This window comes from Choristoneura fumiferana, chromosome 18 (genome assembly GCF_025370935.1).
Source record: "Choristoneura fumiferana chromosome 18, NRCan_CFum_1, whole genome shotgun sequence".
Classification (NCBI taxonomy): domain Eukaryota; kingdom Metazoa; phylum Arthropoda; class Insecta; order Lepidoptera; family Tortricidae; genus Choristoneura; species Choristoneura fumiferana.
Genome location: NC_133489.1, coordinates 16,909,595 through 16,932,119, shown reverse-complemented (window position 1 = coordinate 16,932,119; position 22,525 = coordinate 16,909,595). Strand labels below are relative to the sequence as shown.

General features: G+C 38.0%; 1 protein-coding gene across 2 annotated transcripts in view; it reads left to right on the top strand.

Moving 5' to 3' along the window:
• Positions 1–16,408, top strand: part of LOC141437980 (uncharacterized) — a 59,477-nt gene extending 43,069 nt beyond the window's left edge. For both annotated transcript variants that reach the window (XM_074101590.1, XM_074101589.1), the window contains exons 2-9: positions 1,422–1,572; positions 8,439–8,564; positions 10,238–10,948; positions 11,622–11,858; positions 12,214–12,445; positions 12,848–13,023; positions 13,401–13,834; positions 14,527–16,408. In XM_074101590.1, the coding sequence (XP_073957691.1) occupies positions 1,422–1,572; positions 8,439–8,564; positions 10,238–10,948; positions 11,622–11,858; positions 12,214–12,445; positions 12,848–13,023; positions 13,401–13,834; positions 14,527–14,772 (2,313 nt within the window). In that variant the 3' untranslated portion in view covers positions 14,773–16,408. The remainder of the gene's footprint in view (positions 1–1,421; positions 1,573–8,438; positions 8,565–10,237; positions 10,949–11,621; positions 11,859–12,213; positions 12,446–12,847; positions 13,024–13,400; positions 13,835–14,526) is intronic.
• Positions 16,409–22,525: the final 6,117 nt, after the last annotated feature.

Here is a 22,525-nt window from a genome sequence, read left to right as displayed (position 1 = left end):
CGGAGTCTCTCTCAAAGTGCAGTGAGAGAGCCTATTCTAAGCTAAACCTAAGTCGAGTGGGTAACTCTGCTCCCTAATTCCTAACACCCGTGTGCCTACTGGTATCCATCAAGGGGATTGGGTCGACAAATACCAGTAACGAAGAATAAGAGTGCGAATAAATAAATAAATAGATAAAGCGGACAAGATCTTGGTGAATTTAGGACACCGGTATGGCATCTCAAACCCTCCAAAACCCTGGGAGAAAAATAGGTCTGTCTCTTCCGGTATAATACAAGACCCCGCCCTTACTCCAATAGGCGTACTCTACATTGAAGAACGTTCCCAGGGAATGCCAGCCTGTCCGTTACCACCGCTAGGTGACCTGGCTCTCATTCCCTAAGAATCGGCTATTACTGAGCCGAAATCCGGTTGGGTTCTCCGCTACCCCAATATTAATATTAAACCCAAACTTCACAAACAAAACACAAAATCCCATTAAACCCCGTTTTAACTATTAAATAAACAATTCGAATCGCTATGTAGTCTCCAGCAATGAATATCAAATCACTCGTATTTTGGCGATAAAATACACAAAGCAGGAAACTCACACAAAATAATACACTATAATTAACAAGAAACTATTAAAAAACCCCCCAACAAAGATTACGAAAATAACCGATACTTCAATAATTCAGGGAGAACCTTCCCGAACGCGTAGCAAAATCAAAGTCTTTTTCCGTTCGTCTTCGTGCCCCTTTTATACTTAAATTGTAGTTACACTTGCAACACTGGCATCTCTGGCTTCTGTCGTTACATTTTTTACTTTGGCCACTTTCGCCTCTTTGGTCTCAATGGCTTCATTGGCTTCACGATTACGTCAGAAATCTTCCTCTATCTGTCAGTCAGTATTGCCAGTGATCTTATTTGAGTAGTTTAGTAAATAATAAGTTGATATTGATAATTTTACAATGAAATAGTCTCAATAGTATAAAATAATGTAATTTAATAAATTAAGTTCTTTTTAATCTATATATATCTAAATATATGTTCACATAAGACGAAACATTACAGACCATCGGCTTTAATGTTACACCGTTAATATTAAATCAAATAACCGTATTACACTTAATTGCCTGTGAATATACATATAGATTTCACTAATAGTTTTTCATTGGAACACAGTACATAGGTACCAATCTGTCTAGTTAAACAAGTAAAGTTTTCACTCTTACTTTTATCATCTACAGAGAAGAGTCACGAGGAAAGAGTGCGGTTAATGTACGCCCCAAAATGTTCGGCTCGGAATGTATGACAGAATAATGCACGTCCTGATAGTTAAATGGGGACACGAAATATCAGGGCATGCATTGACGTAGATTAACCGCACCCTGATAAGGCAATTTTTGTATCCAGTGTAATCTAGTTTTCCGTTGTTCCAGGGCTCACACCCCGACAGCCTGTTCCGAGTGCCGGTGGGCGGCGGCGCGGGCGCAGGCAAGATGGCGCGCGCGCTGCGCATCATGCGGTGGCCCGTCGCGCTCGTCGTCGTCTGCGTCGCTCTCGCCATGTTTGTTTACTTCCTTATGCCAGGTGAGACCGGTATATTTATAAGTATAAGTCCAGGGTTGACAAGCGATTGTTTTAAAAGTATGACCGCACTGTAAATGTATATTCAAAGAACAATGCCCTGATATGTCAGGTCCTATACTAGGTACGAAGTGCAAAATGTGAACTTCGTATCTTACCGTCCCGCTGATGCTAATATTATTTAAATACGAGAGTGAGACAGAACTTCGATTTTCGAATTTCGTAGAATCACCCTCAGTCAATCATTGTTAGCTGTGCATTTAGCCCCTTATATATTTTAAAGGGAACTATATTTACTGTCACTTAAATTTAGATTAACAAATCTTAATTTGATTGCTTAATAACGACCATCTCTTGTCCGGGTGAGCGGTTAGTTCCAATGGAATGCCGAAAGTTTCTCGATGAGGGCTACGGCATAGATGTCGCTAGCGTCACTGCTTAAGTGGCTAAATAAGAAACAAACAAGCTGAGATATGTGGTGCATAGATGAAATTCGTGTTGTGCCGTTGACCAACAGTGGTATAGCGGTATAGCACGCGGTACGGAATACCGAGGACCTGGGTTCGATTCCCAGTGTTGGTCTTATTTTTCTGGTTTTTCTGTGCATCTATATTTCAGTTTGTATTTTCAATTTAGATTTGTCACTAAACTGCGATACCCTAATTATTATATCTATCCCTAAGAAATATATTGGTCATCAAATTAATCAAATCTGTCTCTAAGTATGCGTCATCAATTTAATGTAAACCTGTATCCTTAAATGGGGTCGGGGTTGGGTCAATTGGCGTAATTAAATAAATAAATAAATAAATATCATGGGACACTTGACACCAATTGACCTAGTCCCAAACTAAGCAAAGCTTGTACTATGGACACTAGGCAACGGACAAACATACTTATATAGATTATTACTTAAATACATATTAAACATCCAAGACCCGAGAAGAAACATTCGTATTATTCATACAAATATCTGCCCCGGCCGGTATTCGAACCCGGGACCTTAAGCTTCGTAGTCAGGTTCTCTAACCACTTGACAATCCGGTCGTCAATTTGTGAGAAGATATTATTATTATTATTTCATTCATGTATATATCATTATCGTCAAATTACTGAGGGACTGAGCGATGCGCGTCTGTCACATACGTAGAAATTAACGATCACCGCTAAACTTACGTGCAGTGAGCTGGAGCTGGATGCATTTGTTGACTTAATATTCGTTTGATTTTCTGTCACTTCAACATTTGCTTTCGTCAGACAAAACATTTTTTTACGTGAATGAAGCCTCCACCAGAGATGTGCGAGGATGTGTTACGAGGAATGTGTTTTTCATGAACCAATAGGAACGCTTCATTTACCTAACCCCACACGGCACCTTTAGTGGAAAAGCAGCCTAATGGAATACAAAATAAGCCTTTAGCGTATCCACAGAGACCTCTATCAACCAATAGCCTATAGACAGGTGAACTCCCGCTTACTTTCGTAAATCATATTAGTCACTTGTTTGTTTTTAACATCTCTTCGACGTATCTATCACAGGTGCTTCTATCATCTAAGAATAACAAACCATTGCGTTTATATAACATATGATCGATTGATCGTTCATAAATACTCGCAGTATAGACTGACCTGTAGCTTAAATACCACTTAGTTAGGGCCTGTTTCACCACCCATTGATTAATTTTATTTGACGGATAAATGTGATGCCGTTCCCGTCTATTGGAACAAAACAAACAGAGACGGCATCAAATTTATCCGTCAATTAAATTTAATTAATGGACTGTGAAACAGGGGGTAAATACAATTTTACAAACTAGTTGAGGCTGCGGCAGACGGACCTTTAAAAGTTTCTGACACAAACACAATGTTACCTAAGTCCTTTTATGTTTCATATATTGTTTTACAACCAATCACTTTCACTTGAAAGCCATCCTCCTTTCTTGGATTTACAATTTCCGTACACATAAACGTTTCGTGATCCCATACTTGGGCTCAAATTATAATTTTCATGGCAGTGTTTCAGATAAACCAGCGCTTGTCCGTGTAACGTCTTGACACGTCGATTTTATATAATACTAATGTAACTATAGTAAATTGTGTGCTTTTACTTGGTTCCTAGTTTAGAGAAAGTTCCTCAGTGCCAGGTGTTTTGCGCTCATCACCCAGAATGTCGGTAGCCAAGGCTTGTATGCTTCAGTATTAACGTAATACGGTGCATTCATCATCATCATCATCACCCCTGCCTGTATAAGTCCCACTGCTGGGCACAGGTCTCAGAATGAGAGGACTTGGGTCTTAGTTCCCGCGCAGGCCCAGTGCGGATTGGTAATTTCACACGCACCATTGAATTACTTCGCAAGTTTGTGTAGGTTTTCCTCATGATATTTTCCTTCACCGTAAAGCTCGTGCAATAAATGTAATTTAGCACATGAATCTCGAAAAACTCAGATGTGCGAGCCTGGATTTGAACCCACGATCCTGAGATATCGTAAGTCAAACCTCTTAGGCACCCCTACATAATAATGTATGAGCAAATATTTAAAATCGACTGGCGTTGAAGATTTTTATGAATACTTAATCAAATCATTCGATGCTAATAAAACCATAATCGTAAAATTAAGAGCATCCATATAAAAGCTTCTGGTATTTTAATAAATTAAAGCGACTTTCGCGATACGCATGCAAAGGATACATTTGTGTGGGAGGTCGATACGACATCCGACAGCTGCTTCCTTACATGGCTGATGCAGTTAAATTAATGCAATTGTTCATATAGAAAGTTCCCCCTTCACCAGAACTAATTTGCGAAAGAAAAACGCCCGATGTGAAGACAGCTTCGTTACTTTGCATGCCCTCTGTGACCCGCGATGCAACTCTACTTTCCTTTGTGTCCTTTTTGAGTCACGGTTATAGCTCTTACGTTTTAGGGTTCCGTACTCAAAGGGTAACGGGACCCTATTACTAAGACTCTAAACAAAACTCTGTCTGTCACAAGGCTGTATCTCATAAACCGCGATAGATAGTTGGAATTTTCACAGATGATGTATTTTTGTTGCCGCTATAACAAAAAATACTAAAACAGGATAAAATAAATATTTAAGTGAGGCTCCCATACCGCCGTTTTGCCGTTTTTTGCTCGATATACGTAACAGCAACATAGGTAGACGCTTGAAATATTCACAGAAAACTTTAAAAATAAATAATTAAATAAAAATGAAATAAATACTTATGCCCCATAACCATCCCATACAACAACCGTGATGTTTTTGGCCTTTTATTGCTAATGTCTAATGTTGTATAGCCCTTCGTGCGTGAGTCCGACTCGCACTTGGCCGGTTTTTTTATCATGATATAATCGTCATTTGAAGATACGTCTTTTATGGCTGACGCTATTAGTTATATATGAATAGGTTTATTGGCTATTGTCAATTAGCACCTCGCACCCATTCTGTTTACTCATTGAAATCTCATTATTGACTTATTGTTAAACATAAAAATAAATGCCGTCAGTGAACTTCGCTAAGAGTATCTGTCATTTGAAATTATTATATTGGTAAATTTGAATAGTATTGACCTTAGAATATTGATTACATCTAGGTACAACATCTAGGTACAACACCTAGCTAGAACTTATTTAAGGTGATAAACACCCATAAGTCCTATTCATGTTAATTTATTGCGATCATGTTTATTTGTACAATTATTGTAGATCAAGGTATTTATGTTAGTACCTACCTATACGGTGATAGGCACCACTTTCGCAAATGTTGATAGGCATTTTCCTTCTATTCTTCTTGTAAGCAAGAATTGTGATTTAGTCATAAAAAAATTACCATGTCTGAGCTGGGTTCCTGTTACAGACGTGCTTCTTTGGTGGTAAGGTCCGAGTGCTCGTCACTAATGCCCAATAGATGTGCTGCGGTCACCTCTATTTCCGGTAACTTTAATGGAACATTCAAGAGGTCGAATGAAGTGAATTTCTGCAAGACACTGGTGACTCTTACTATAAAAAACATCAAGAATTAACATTAAATTATGTAAGTTTTTTAAAGTCCGTAGCAAAAAAAGGTTAAAAAAGTGAGTTTTTATGCCTCTGCTACGTGTCACGTCAGTGTCAGTCGTTAGGTTTATGAATTTTACCATTTGCTCTTTATCAATGACTGTACCTATATATTTTATTATTTTATAAACTTATGGAAAGCATAATTTATTTTCTGGATTTGGCCAATAAGTTAATGATCAGTAGTTTCTATCAATGAACGTAGCCATAAGTCGAAGTTAGCGGAAATCAAGAAAAGCATGGTGTACTTATACATATATTGAAATATACAATTCGTCATTAAATTTGATACTATTATTACGTATTTCTGTAGTTAGATCTAAATAGTTAACTAGTGCCCATGGGGACAGGTCCGTATTTCAAATTGCACCTGTTTAATACACCGTAAACCCATAATTGCATGGATACCCACATAACTGCCTAATATAAGTATAGGTATACTCCTTAGGGTAAACGTAGCGGCAGTTATATTGCATAATTATAATCATCTAACCTAATTGCTGCCATCCAGTGGTTATGCAGGCGATTACTGTTTTAGCATACATAACTCGTGTCTGGTGGATATCTGGAAACTTATTTTCCTTGAACGTTAACCGATTTCACCGCCAATCTGTTTCGATTATTAACTTTTAAAATTGTAGCTCTATGTATTATTTTCTATCATAAATTCTTGTCGTTTTATATAGTCGTGGTGGGCTAGTGGTTTGACCTATGGCCTCTCAAGCAGAGGATCCTAGGTTCAAACTCGGGCCCGCATCTAAGTTTTTCGAAATTTATGTGCAAAATTATATTATAAATTTAAAACGAGCTTTAAGGGAAAGAAACCATCGTGAGGAAACCTGCACAAACCTACGGAGCTATTCAATGGTGTATGTGATGTTATCAATCCACGCTAGGCCCGCGTGGGAACTATGGCCCAAGCCCTCTCATTCTGAGAGAAGGCCTGTGCTTATAAATAGGCTGGGATAATAATGATGATGATTTTCTCTTACTTATTGTTTTTACTTGTGACAACTATAAGAAGTAATTCATATGTAAGGTAACGTATTCCATGTATTGCATGGCAACAAATTCGTTCTGACACCGTGTTCCATATTTTATTAAAAGCAACCTAAGGCGGTTGCGTCTGCAAAGCTATGAATATGAAGCTTGCGACAAATTGAACACAGCATGAGAGCTGTTTTGAATTCAGCGATTAATCCACGATGATCCAGACCGGCTTCAAAAGAGCTGATTTATGTGTGCTTGTACCTATTTGTTTGTCAGTGTAGGTATTATGCATTATGTTAGGTATGTTGTGCAACAGCGATAAGGATTAATGTGCGATAGCAGGCTGCCACGAGGTGTGTCTTGACATCTTGAACCCCGCTTTCACCGATTTTGCGTCTTCGTCGTGTGGGTGCTTCTCTTCTCCCAGCCGCTTCCTCCCGAGTTACGTCATTGACTTAACAACGCTTCACACAAAAGCGATTGTAGATATCATATCTACTCGTGCATGTGCTTCTGTTCTATTGTTTGATTAAGATTTTTACTGTCGATTATAGATAAAAGGTAAAGTGAACCATAAGATACCTCACTTAACATACTGACTTAAAATAATCTACGTCCTAGTTTTTAATTGCATATTGTCTTCATAACCGGAAATTGGAGGCCTGGAAATGGTTTACTACACTAATATAAATAAATTCCTCATAAGCCACAATGTTATTATTCGAATCCGCGAGATTATGAATATTATGTCACGCATTCTAGATGGAGATGTCAAAGGGTAATTTGCACATACTTTCTGCCTTTAATTTGGCAATTTGTAGACATTTTTGCAAACCACCGTAAAATATAATACATAGTCATTCTGCGGCTATGATGTTACGCGTGCAGTATTATTGTTTACGAGCTCTACTAACCAGATGCATATTTTGATATTAAAATTAGTATTACATACGCGTTTTAGAATAATTATTATGTGACTACTATCAACGCTTATTTAATCAGCATTAATCATCCTTAAGCTTTTGTATGAATAAAATATTTAGCCAAGATTATCACGCCTGTATCACGCCTGTATTCCCAAATGGAGCAGGCAGAGCACACGAAACGTTACCGCTTCGGAACCACTTTTAGCAATTATGTATTTTTAGTGTTGTCTTATAATAAGTAGAAGCATTACGAGTAACAATACTTGTTGTAAAAGGCGAATATGCTATTGGAATGCGGAAAAAACACCATTAAGCACGATGTAAATTTTGCATCCGATTTCCGCACCTACTACTAGTAAACAGAGCAAAACATCAATGCCAACCGGAATCTGATTTATAAGCTAGACTTGCTCGAATTACTCTTGGCAGAATATCTTGCTACTGGTATAAGAACAATATAGCTAAATACTGGATAAACAACATAGGTATGCCAGCTCGACAGAACGATGGAAGTATTACGAACACCCCCACCTCATACGGTTACCTAACTGAAACACTGAAAATGTTAGACCGATTTTCGTTTCCAAAAAAAACTACTCGACAAATATGCCCCCGAAAACACCATGTAGCAAATATTTATCGAAATTTTTATGCCCTATTTAGACGATTCAAGAACATGCATGTGAGTTGTGTTACATTGCACACTACTGAGGGACAATGAATTCAGTCAACAAATACCGCTATGTAGTAAAATTTGCATGCAATTTCTGGCATTATCTAAATGGAGCTTTAGGGTCGTTTCACGTTTCTTTGAGCCCCAAAACAGATTATTAAATATTCGACAATTGCTCATTTAATGTTAATTTTATGAGTACTTTTTTGTAAAATTCCAGATAACTTGCAGTCCGAGCTAGAGAACGTGAACGCAACGTTTTGGGAATCAAACGTCGCGGACGCGGACACGCACCGCGACCCCTCTGCTTTCAGCCCCGGACAGCGTGACCACCACTTTAAGCATGGTAACACAACACCACCAATCTACACTACAGTATGAACCCAGTATGTGATCTACAGAAATCAATGAAAATGGGTCAAGGGGCTGATGTTGCACTAAGAATCTAAGCACACTTTGCTGAAAACTGCCGAATTTCGGCTTGTTTACATCTGCAAAGCTGCTTTACCCATTTGCCGATTTTAGGCCACAATTTGGCATAGAACTTGGAACTTTGGAACTTCGATCGGGCGTTGACCGAAATTCCACACTGAAATGTGACGTAATTTCAGGTAATCTGATTAAAATAATTGAAACAGCATTATAGCCGTAATCACACTACATTTCTATCACGTAATTTTCGCGGATATCAGCCAAATACAGACACAGATTCAGCCGAGAAATTTCGGTCGCGTAACATCCATATAGTGTGCTTAGACACCTTATACATAGGCACAGTCACACAAGCGCTCGCTGTTCGTATCCACTTATAGCATATTACTGGCCGTTCTCTATCCGGTAAGTTGTAAAAATGATTGGAGGGTAACAGCGAAAGTCCATTAAATAAAACACTAAGGGGCTGTTTCACCATCCATTGATTAGTGTTAACTGGCGGTTAGGTGTGATGCCGTCTCTATTTGTTTTGTTCGAGTAGACGGAGACGGCATCACATTTAACCGGCGGTTAACGCTAATCAATAGATGGTGAAACAGCCTCTTAGCGTATATTTTTGCCTATCTCACTTACCGGGACCGGGCGAGATCTAGGCAAATCAGACGTGCCACCTGTGAGACTTCGAATTTGGGGTATCGTTTCTAGATCACATACTGGATGTATACTGTAGGCATAAACGAATTATTATCCAAAATGGGTGACGATCACATTGACTAACAAACACAGACTATACTGCTTTTTCAAAAGGCATATTGTGTTCATACCTACTTCAGTACAGCAAGCTTTAGGACTCTGTTATTTTGGCGAAAGTTCTATATAAATAAATAAAAAAATCGTATAGCTTCTTGTATAACTGGTTGTTCTTTTTTGAAATACAGTTTTATTTTTCACGAAACATAATAAATACAAAGATATAAATAATTAGGACGATTATGTTCACGTTATGGGAGTGAAATTACCGATCTCATTGCGCACAAAAGAAAAGAACAACTTTCTAGCATCATTTTGGCGCTAGGAATTATCCTCTATGTAATTATAATGATATGAAAATGAATAACGCCATTTCCACAGCACAGTCTATGTTTCTTCAGCTTCAGTCACTGGCACGTTTTTGATTTTTGGGCACCTTGCATTTGATAATGGTACAAGACCGGTTTTTTTTCGATTTAGTGATTTCTGACTTAAGTAAAACAGAAAAATACGTAGAGGTATAATTATAGTAATTTCTACAGGGGATAACCACAAGATATTGAAGTCAATTAGGTCAAATTGATAAGCCATTACGAGTATTGAGTACCTAGTTGTTTGTGTGCGCTAGATAGTTGCATAAATAGCCATCTCACCCTGTTCAAGGAAAAACCTAAGACGAAGAAACATTTACTTTTCCTCAAGACAATATATAATTTTACTAAGAATTTTGTCTTTTATTATTTAACCAGTGCGGTATTGTTGCCAAAATTTTGTATTTCTGCAGTAATTTTTGCGGACATTTTATTTATATTGTGTAAAAAACATGCCTAATTACAGACCCGAGAACACCAGAAATAGACTTTTATGATACAGATAGCAACAAAAAAGAAGAACCACAGTCTTTGGCTGATAAAATCACTGATAAAACTCCTCAAAGGAAATTACCTGCTCCGCCCGTGTTCCCGTCTCATTTGACGCCCGAAGTCCAGTATGGCAACGAGAACGCTGATACTGGCAATCCGAGGTCACCCAAAGCATATCACGAAGCAAACGCAGTGCCAGTCGATTCCACATTGAAACCGCACATTACTCAGAAGCCAGAAAAACCGCTGGCAGTCTACTTCAAAGATGGCGAAGGGGTTACTACTACGACTACTGAATCTGTAAGCTCGACAAAAACTGTTGATGATGGCGCCCTGTATGATAACACGCAAACAACAAATGGAAACGGTGACCTACCAGTGAAACCCTACCCCGGATTGGTACCTTGGCCGGAAGACAAAATGAAGTCAGTTGTTTATGGCGCGGAGCCCATCTTGCTTCCGGAACTGCAAGAATATCAAAAATATGTCTCCACAAAGAAGACTAACGTCAATTTCACATCGGGTCATTCGAATCTTTTTGGTATATCTTTAGAAGAAGCCGAAAATATGCAGTTCACAACTCAAAGTTCAACTTATAACACCAGGGTGTCGCCGACACTGCCCACGTGGCGTGACGGAGACGACACGACCACCAAAAAGTATCCAGTAAATGTGAACTCCGATGGTAAGTCAGGACGTCAAAGTCAGTTGGGAGGGCGCATGTGGTGAAAGATAATAACTAAAAGCGAGTTAACCCTTTTTTTTAAATTCTAGGTAGTAGGTTGGTAAATATCGTAGATTTAGTTAGTAGATAGAGCTTAAATCACAAGGAAATCACATTCACCATGTCATCGCACAATGCGGTAAATTGTAAGCACTCATTATCTTCATTGCACACATAACTGTACCTAATATAACTTCATTCATTATAAATAAAATATTCGGTGAATGGATACAATATCACGGTTTGATGAATGTACCCATCTGTGCAATCGTTATTTCCATCTGATCATCAAATTTTATAAATTTCATCAATAAATAACTGATCGCAGAATTGTTTATTACATCTGTAATTTTTTTACATTTTGTGATTTATAAAAAAAAATACCGCGTCTCAGGACACACTTAAAATTTCAAACGGTATATAATAACGTGGTCATTAAGTATAACATTATTTGTAAATATGTTTTCAATCATCATTTTGAAATAATTTAAATCCATACCCAAGTTCTTCTCTTTACCTATCACATTTTGTTAAAAAACAGACTATTTCTTAACTCATAACCTGTGACGTTGTAAGAGGCCCTTGAGGATAATTTTAACGAACGATATAAAATAGATTCTAATTGAATGTGCAGTGTCGCAGTGCCACTCGACGAGCTTGCCGCTATGCCGCGGGGTGTTGCCGTACGATCTGGCGGGCAAACCAGCGCAGTTCGGCAGCGTGTCTGTCCGATCTCTCCTCCCTCACATGGAGTACGTGGCGGCAACCAACTGCAGCGCTCGATTCAGGAATTTCGTATGCGCCTTGCTGGAGCCTGAATGCAGCCCGCCGCCATTCCCGCCGAAAATGCCTTGTTACGGGTTCTGCAAAGGTGTGTAAGCTTTTCATACTTCTTTTGTTAGAGTTGAAAAGCGTGGACAGATGATGTCATCTATCTGCTGTTCTTGTAAACAGCAGTGACTCTGTGATAATTTATCACCAATAGTCTAATAGTTTATCCAGAATTTAGGGTTGTCCTGGGAATTAAAGTATGTAGGTGTTTAAATCCACTACACATTAAATAGCATTAGTGTCAGCTAATGTTTTACAATACTCCTTTATCCTGTTCCTCACTGCAATCCGGTGGTTGGAATGTTCCACTGGGAAGATTAAACTAAGAAGCAATATCTCTCTGGCGTCGAGTCTTTCTTCTCTCTCTTTAAAGTTTAACATGTACCATTTTCCAGCCATCATCGACGGTTGCGAGAGCGAGCTGCCTCGTGAGCTGCGGCCAGTATTCGACTGCAAGCAGTACTCGAGCGCGAACTGCGTGGCGGCGCGCGTGCCGTGCTTCGACCGCGAGATGGGCTGCGGGGACGGCTCCTGCATCCCTCGCGACTGGCTCTGCGATGGCGCTGCTGATTGCCCCAACGGAGAAGACGAGACCCTGTGCAGTTCTTGCGAGAAACATGAATTCCGGTCGCTATCTGTGTATTAATAAACCTACATACTACAAATTTTGCTGCGTATTTTATCAATTTAGCGAGAAATTTGTTATTTATTCAGACAAGTTCTTTAAATGATAATGAAACTTACAATAAGGTCTGATTAGCCGCTATGCCTATCGAACAATTCAAACGTTCCTAGAACATAATCACGTAAAATTTGCTAGGCCTGAATTTTAAACCGCAAAAACTTGTTAGGCTGACAAATGGAGGCTAGAGATTGCACACGAATTGCAAGATGCCAATAAAAATATTCAATGCAAATATTTATGAAAGCTATTTACTTGCAATCCACTACGAGACTGCAATCACAATTGATGACAGTGTTTGACCGCTCTTTCCCATCAGTTACTAATGTCGCAACTCTTTTCTACAGCTGTAAATCCGGGACCTGTATCAACAAGCGCTGGGTATGCGATGGCTACGCAGACTGTCCCGCGGGCGACGACGAGTCCGAAGCGCAGTGCGGGGCATCCGAACCCGGGGAAGAGTCCGCCGGCTCTGCGCCCGCGCCGGCTGTACACCGCCCTAATAAACTTGGACGAAACAAGGGTGAGGAAATTGTTTTGAAGTCATAATAACTGGCTAAATAAAAATAAAATTTGTTAGTCTGCACCTACACAATATACTTAAGTACTAAAGTATCTATCTACGAGTAGGTACAGTCACCAGCACCAATATCTGACACAACAAGCGTGCATAAATATCTGATACGACTCTATTTCTAGGGCCGGAAGGACGTGTCAGATATTTTTGCACGCTCCGCTATGGCAGATATTAATGCTGTATAAGTATAAGTGCTGTATGTGTAACTACCAAAAACCAATTTGACCGACGACTTGTCATGATTCATGTAACTGTAGCATTTTAATGCAGTAAATGTGTACATCACTAGATATAACGTAATTTTTATTGATGTAATGTTACAGGAGATGAAAGCAGCAAGGAGCTTCTCATCACCAGTGACAGCAACAACGCTCTGAAAAGAAACTTTACTCGACGCCCAAATGTCTCTCGATTGACCCCTTATTCTCCCCCGATGCTCCAAGATCCTCGTTTCAAATTGAAAAAGACTGACATAGAAAACTCTGCTAAGAAACTTGAAAATTTAGATTCGAACGAAGATGTGAACGTAGATGATTTGGGTTTCTTTGATGCGGATAAAGAGAACAGTGAGAAGATTGAAAGGCCTAAGCTTAGGAATCAGACTAAGACAACGCCGTTCCAAGGACGAGCGCCGCCGCCTCGGCAGGAACCGATGAAACTTGTTCCTGAGAGCATCGCAAAACCCGTAAATCCGACCAAACTTGACAAGACAATCAATAAGCTGGAGCGTGTCATCGATGGTGCGGCTCTGCTAAAGGTTAATAAAGACCAGTTGAAATTAATTGATTCCTAAAATAATTGGTAGGGTTTCATTCTCATCTTTATAACAAAGTCAGGGTAGATTACTAATTATGAAATTAAAATCGTCGAATGACTAAGTATGTATTACCGATAAATGTAAAAATATCGTCGTCACTATACAATCCAATGCAAGTAGAGAATCCGAAAATTGACGGACAGAATTCTAGAAAGACCTGTTAGGTTAATAATTAGCTCATCGCATCGTTGAATTTAAACTCTTAAGATAAAAAGAGGTTATGATTTAACAGGAGTTGTCGAGGCTTTTTCATTATAACTTGTCTTGCTTATTATCATTTATTAAGGTCTATATCGACTGGTCGAAAATTGTTAGTCATAATGTAATGTTTGTCATAATGTAATTTTAGATATCTCTTTTTTTCTCTGAAACCATTTATTTTTCAAAATTGCTATAAAACAAAACTAACCTATAGAGTTCTACAGAATGACCATTAAAAAAATTATGAAAAATTTACGGTTTCAGCGGGAAAAAAAATTATGACTAACAATAATTATGACAAACATTACACTATGGCTTATAAGATTATGGCAGTTGAAAGGATCCCCTTTTATAATTATCACCAACTTAAAAATCGAGTATTAAAATCATACAATAAACTAATTTAAGGTCAAACTTCAATTTTATTCCAGAAAGCCGAACAAGCTGCAGCAGCTCCCTCAGAAGACTACCAAGAATCGTCAGAGAACAGTACGGCCACGATGCCAGACAAGCAGGACGAGCCGAAGAGCATAAGTGGCCAGTACAGTGCGCACGCGTCTCCTTGTCCCAGCGGGGAATTGCGCTGCGTCGACGGCCGATGCATCACTCTGGCGCAGCTCTGTGATGGCACCATCGACTGCTCTGACCATGCCGACGAAGACAACTGCTACACGTGACCACATTTCAAACATTATAAGTGAATTTCCGTGTTATGGTTCCAGAAAATGAAAAGACGATTTTGTCTATAGTAGTTTTTAGATACGAGTTGATAATTTAGTTGGTTAGGAATGCTTAAAGGTGATAAGTACCAGTGAATCTAGAGAGACCCTCGAAAATTTGTGTAGAAATGAGTGTTCAATAGAAGTTGCCATTTAATTTCAGGAATTGGATATTAGACTATGCCAGAATTTGAAACAGTGAAGATCTAGAAGCAAATTATAATACTTATGTATTCTTTTTGGTAAAAGTTTTTTTTATTATTTGACCGCGCTGACGAAACACTGTTTACCAAAAAGTAATAATAAATAAGATATATTTCTGGACTCATCAGAAGTATTTTAACGTTTTTGAGCCGACTATATGGTTTCTAATAAAAATATCTCATCTCATTGCTAATGCAATCAAAACGTCGCTGTACCTTTACTACTTATGTAAATTCTAAAACATATAAATTACTTATAATTAGTATATCTGTATGTTATACCGCCTTAAGCTTTATAGGTACCTACTCACACTGAAAGTTAATACATACTCTGTAAACTGAAAGAAATACTCTTAAAATCTTCAAGTGCACAAAAATATGCGTACTAATAAATAATGTATTATTTCTCTAATCATTATACAAGATCTGATAGATTAAGTTCTTTTTTAATACGTGAGTTAGGCAGAGTAAAATGAAATATTCCGTCCATACTTGTTCTTGAAATTATACTCTTTTAAGTAGATATAAGTGTAGTTATTAATACCTACACATGTAAGTTACATTTAATCTGTAAAAGTACTTACTGTCGAATATGTGGTGTAGTTGTACGCTGTGATAAACAATGCATAAAATGGGGGGTTGGGTAATTTCGAAGGCGGTTAACCACTGCCCTTTGTTTTATTTGTAACCATGATACTTGGTTATATTGATCCCTGCTAAATATGCTGGGATAAATTGTAATGTTAATGCGTAACTTGATAAGTTTGAATCTTGTCTAAAATAATAATAATACTAAATTTATTTTGAATAGTATTACTAGACAAGTCCTTGTGCCTTAAATTTTTTTATAAAAATATTTCTCTATCTTAAAGGTGTCTTGTGGCAGCGTTTTGTGCAGTGAATGTGTTTGAGGAGTGATTTTTGAAAAGATTAATTTTCATTTCGTTAACTTTCTACTTTCTTTTGTTTTCGGTTTGGATTTGAAAAATGAGCCAGTGAAAATAGGTCTTTATGAAAAAGTTATAATCCCTGTAATTGACTGATCTTCAGTTGTGTCGCGACCTGCATTTGTAAATAAATTAATTTATGCGTATATAGCTACTAACTGTAACACTCTATTTATAATTAATACTGCCACTATTAGCGTAATTATATCTTACCTACTCTGTAGATATTTCGGTAAGAAAATCCAAAGTAACGTCATAATAAACAAAACACAATTTTACAGTGATTGTAATCGAAGGAAACTGCAAAAATATTATAAAGATTATTTTACGTGCTGAATGTAAGTACTTATAAAATAAATAGGAGTGTAAATTAAGTTACCTATTTAATATGTTTCGACGTAAGCTATAAGTTTTGATACGACAATAAATCACTATGCCATGTTTTACAGTTGATTCATTTCATTGCATTACCTTATCGAACAGCTTTCGTAGCAGTAGTGCTATGTACCTTAGTCATTCGTCTAAGTAGTACCTTAGTAATAGGTCAGGTGTCTTTAAGTTATCAAGAGTTAAAGAATTTGTCTTTTTACCCGACTGCAAGGAGTGGTATTGTTACATAAGGTAATTGGTAATAGATTTCCGCGACAGTCATCCTCATATCATCCATAGGTATAGTAATACAGTAGGGTAGGTATGTTATAAAGTAACAATACGTATTTGTCAATTTTTCAACAACATATTTTAATAAATCAAAGCTTGTCAATACGTCTCATAAATCAGATAAATATTTATAACCGACTTCAAAAAAAGGAGGAGGTTATCAATTCAGTTGTATTTTTTTTTAATGTTTGTTACCTCAGAACTCCGTCATTCATGAACCGATTTGAATTTTTTTTTTTAGTACGTCTAGGAATGCTTTCAATTAGGTCCCATAAGCAGCAAATTAGGATCTGATGATCGGATCTTAAGGAAATCGAGGGAACTCTTCAAATATTGTAGGGACACCTATGGTAATTTGGATATACTTAGCAGTAACTCGTGCATTAGCTCTTGCAAATCATAATTTGGTGAAGTGAAACTGATGATGAAGACCAGATTTGACCAACGGAACTACTACTCAATAACAAGTATTTCACGGGTTAAATTTAAATTATCATGATTAATATACTTACCTAGATAAGCGACTAAGAAGAAGCTTGAAGTTAATGATTCTTTCGAACTGATCTAATGCTGAAGCCAGAAGGTAGGCAAACGGAACTCTGTTATAAAACAACGTAACTAAGTCTTGTTTGGGCTTAATGGAATCGTTGTGAGATGTACTTTGGGTACAAATCACTTAAAAGTGAGAAATAAAAAAAATAACAAAAAAGTAAAACCGACTCCAAAAAAATAAAAAATAACAAAAAATGGAACCGACTACAAAACCCTTGAAAATATTTTTCTAGGTAAGTACGTACTAGCTCGAAGTCGGTGACTCAGCACGACCCAGCAGAAGGGATTGAAACCCATAGTATGTAGGTGAGGTAGACGACTATATTGTCCCACTCCTGCTGGCTCGTGCTGAGGCACCGACTTCGAGCTAGTACGTACTTACCTAGAAAAATATTTTCAAGGGTTTTGTAGTCGGTTCCATTTTTTGTTATTTTTTTACTGTCGGTTTTACTTTTTGTTAATTTTTTTAAGCTACTTTTACATTATACTTAACAGAGTTATAAAGCATGTGACGATTTAGTAGCGCCACAGCAACTGCATTTTGAAAGCGTTTTATTAAGAAACAGATATGTATAACTATAGATTTAAAAAAAAACATTGTAAAATCAATTTCAAACAGTTATATTTTTTCTTCGCCAAACATTGGCTTGTTTCATAATAATAAATGGATGTCATATGCAGGAGCTGTCAAATACCGTATTTGTGTGATTGCTTATTATTATAAGCAGGCGTTTATTATAACTCAGTATCCTTCATTGTAGATATTTATCCACTGTAGGCTGTAAAACCACCTAAATTGAAAATACAAATTGAAATTTAAGTAATATTTTTTGAAGGATTTCGTATTTTATACGGAATCTTCCAAGTTTAGGTATATTTTATACCTTAGGCTGCTCTCAAGCAAAATTAGCCGTTATAGTTTTCCTTGAGAGTTTGATATATTTACTACCACCCTGATTTTTTTCAAAATTTTCCACCCATCGGTTTAGATTTTAGAGGGGGGGGGACGTTAGATTTTAATGAAAATTTGCACTTTAAAGTTGAATATTTCGCAAACAGATCACTGAATCGAAAAATCGTTTTACCAACCCCCTAATGGTTTTAAAAGACCTATCCAACGATAACCCACACTATAGGGTTGGATGAGAAAAAAAAATCACGCCCACTTTACGTCTATGGGAGGTACCCTAAAAAAATTTTAATTGTACCATTTTGTCGGCTTAGTTTACATATATATTCGTCCAAAATTACAGCTTTCTAGCATTGATAGTCCCTGAGCAAAGCCGCGAACGGACAGACAGACATGGCGAAACTATAAGGGTTCCGTTTTTGCCATTTTGGCTACGGAACCCTAAAATAAACGGGAACGAGGGCGAAACCGTGGGCAACAGTTAGTTTAAAATAATAAAGACTATTGCAGCTAAGTGTGGGCTTTATAAGTTATAATAACCAGTAATTAATTAGTCGATCAAAATTTACCTAATATTGAATTTTTGCTGCGTAATAGTTGGTAGGTACATATTAATATGAACCCTACACTGTACATGGGCCGATACGCACATGACCGATTTTTTTAGATATCGTAACGCTTAAGAAGGTAGTTGCATATATTTTTGTATGCTGTGCACATACCTACCCGCAACCTTCTCCAGGTTCACATGCACCTAATGTCCTTAACAACCTTCAAGTTTACGAGCTCAGTATTCGCACTTTATGATCTGCATTTGAATTAGCGAAGTGAGTCATGTTTAATCTCGCATCTGTTTAGATCTAGTGATGACGACGTTTCTAAAACACTGTAAAGAAAAATTTAATAGCAAACTTTAAGAGAAGAGTATAAAGTTCGTAGTTAAATGGCAAACCTTTATCCTTGTAGTGACTGGCTATTGGTACAGTTAGTTTTGTCAGGTTTTTTATATATTTTTTCATTGATAGAATGGAGGATTACCTCATCGCGGCTACTGTTCAGTTTTTGCGCAAGCCCGATTGGCGCAGATTACCTACGTTGTTTTAGGTCATTCTTAAAGGTCGGTCTCACGTTTATTTTTAGAAAGGCGTATAAAATTTTTGGAAATTTATTTATATCCTTTAGTTTGGCTCTTGTAATGCTTTATCACCAGTATCACAGTGACCAGCATGATGTAAATAGTCAAAATACCACAAACAGGACTGTGTGTTTTAGCGTGATAAGTCCTGTTTGTGGTGAAAATCAGGAAAATTTTAAACGTTATATAATGTAAATAATCATAGGTAAGTAGTTTGAAAGTTAATTAGGTAGGTAACTGCCTTCGTCATCAAACCGTGGACATAGACACCACCTTCGGTCAAATCAAAATTCATTTCAGTAGCATTCTACTTAGCTAAGGCCACAAACAAGGCTATGTTACGTCATCGTTTTGTCTTGAAGTTCCAGTGCTTGCCTGGCTGCTCCATCATCAGACCCTGGGTCACATACCCTCAGACTTGTGACGTGCAAGTAAGGAGCGCCAGTAGCTACAGTAGCCACATGAGCATGCAGCCGCCAGCACCAACAGCTGGGTAGGTAACCTGGGGCGTGCAGTGAGGATAGGCGGTGGTGCTGAGAATAGGTACGAGTAAAGCTAAATATAGGCGTGTTATTAAATAAATAAAAAATACAATGTTCCGGGATCAAAACTCCTGTAACTATTCATTCATATCATGTATAGGTATGTAAAAGATTGCTCTGAAAGGATAAGGCCACCTACTGCTATCGTCCCTCCTGTACTAACTGCTGGGTTCACATCAATATACGGACGACATGAAGATAAACGAAATACACATTTGTCATGGTAGTGGAAAGATGAGTCGACCAAGTTATTCCACTCTTATTGCAGTTATGTGTACCTATACTATAAACATGAGGTCTAGCTTCTCGCCTTACTTATCTGCTTCGGTTTTACCTGGTGTTTTACCATCTTTAATATTTCTGAATGGTTGCCACCTTATGTACACTGTAGAGGCAACTCATGATTGACATTTGGTTGCGTTATAGGTACCGCCTTCCAATGGCTATCTGGGTATCTAGTTGGGCATCGGTCGACTTGCTCTCGGTAATAATGCTAGTTATTAATCTGCCAAGTTTTATCTCATAATTATTGACAGTTTCATTGCAATGAAGTTTTTTTTACTTTTCTAAATATCTTGAAAACTACTGGTCCGTTTCTTTTGTGACTAACGTATGTTGTTAATGAAATGAAAAGGAATAAATTCGCATAACACAAGACGTCTCTATAACTCAACATTAACTTGGTTATTTTTGATGTCAAATATTTCAAACTTTTTTTTGACACTTGTGTAGTCAGCGACACCCACCATTTTTTTTGTTTACACTGATGTGACATCTCTTTCCGTGCAAATATATATTGGTCTGAAATCAATCGGCTCGGAGCAACATGGTGATTTTTTTTAAAAAACTTTAGGTGCCTAATCATCAATCCCTAGAGTTCTCCATAACGGACTATAGGTACACTTAAATAATCTGTAGAATAATGCAGATTTGCTCGTAGTACGTGTATACCTTGGTGATGTACTGGTGATGTGCACTTTTATTATTAGTGACTAAATAAGCCATGTAACTCTTCTACATTATTAGTTAATAAAAAGTAATTGTCCATGGAGTAAGAGGATCTAATAAGCGGTTAGGATTTAGATCCTAAAGGTCACAGCTCATTACAGCCACCCGGCACCCGACCAGCACCGCCTCGCTTCTAGCGGTTAGTATTCTTCATATGGATTTGTATGGGCAAGCGCTCACTAAATCAACTCCGTAGCGTCATCGGATCGCCTCACTCGCGAGGTTGCCACGCGCGGACGGCGAGTGGACCACACGGTGATAGCCCGCTACTCGCACACTTGCGATCCGGCGATCATCCATCATTCACGCGTCATAGTGACATACTTACTCGGAAATAGGTGGACCACGCGAGGTCCACTCATTGTCAACGCGACGTCCACCCGCGAACCCCTGTCGACAACGACGAGTGGACGTCGAAAGTTGAGGCGGTGCTGATCGGGTGCCGGGTGGCTGTAATGAGCTGTGACCTTAAATCCCATCGTTGTCTTTGAATTTACGAGCCAAACCAAAACCTCATCATCTTCAGCCTTTCTTTCAATTGCTAATAGGCATAGTGCCTCGTCTCCAAATCCTTGGGCTACAGTTCCCACGTCCCAATGCGGATTGTACCTAAACTTAAAGTCTTCAACCCGTTAGCAAAAACTATCTCTTTCATATAAAATAAGTTTTACAGATACAAGTTCTTATCACATCTTAGCTTTGTCAGTCCCACGTCGTGTCATCGGCCATTGCCCACTGGTAGAAAGCGGAGTGAGTCACGCGCTCCACGTTTCACGCTGGCAATGTGGCAATGGAGCTATCAAACCAGTGTAATAAAAACTACAAGCTATAATTAAATGTTAAGCGATAGAAGCAAACGAACATTGAAGGAAGCTTTCTCAAGTAATCAAGCTATTAATTATTGAATGTGAGTACTTACCTCTAATAATCGAACTACTAAGTCAGTTAAAGTAAAGTATATAATACTTAGATATATGTATTAATTATTGAAGTAAGTACAGTCGAGGAAACTATGGATTACGTACCAGGGTAATAACTTTTCATAGTCAATTTCGCTATGACTTCTTCGGCAGATGCAAGGGATTTCAATATGACATTAGTAGCACAAAGGTTCCGCAATTCCACTTTGGTACACGATTCCGTTTCTTTGACTGTACCTACATAGGGGTAACAAACAAGTATGAATAAAATTGGTATGAAAAATTCATGGCCTCTTTTCGGAATTTCACAAAGGCTAGGAAATTGTGACCATCAATTCATAGACATTCCGAATACATGGCATGATAGGATGATTGATCAAGTAGCGTGGAGTGAATATTTTCGATAAGCAACCGAGAAAGTAAAAGAAGCAAGAATTCGATACGACTTCGGGTGTAGGTAGGTATACCTAGCAGTTAGTGTATAAGTTTTGCCAATTTACTATACTCGTCATCTCTCACGTCATGTAAAAAATGTACAATAACCCGTGGGAATCGAGTTATTATGGCGCCAATTCGCTGGTGGGTACCTACGCGGCTCCGATCAGCATTGTAAATTTCAATGTATCGAACTTTTTATAATTGCACCTGTCCAGACCAGCCTTTGAGGCTAAATAGTTGAATAATAAAAGAGCCACGGCGTTTTTGTTCAGCAAGACCATTCCGTTCACCTTGTGTCGTGGATAAAGGACAAATTCTGCAAATATTTGTATTGAAACAAAGCGAGCAAGAGAAGAGTGATTTATTCAAGTAGGTAGATTCATTGAAATTTTACTC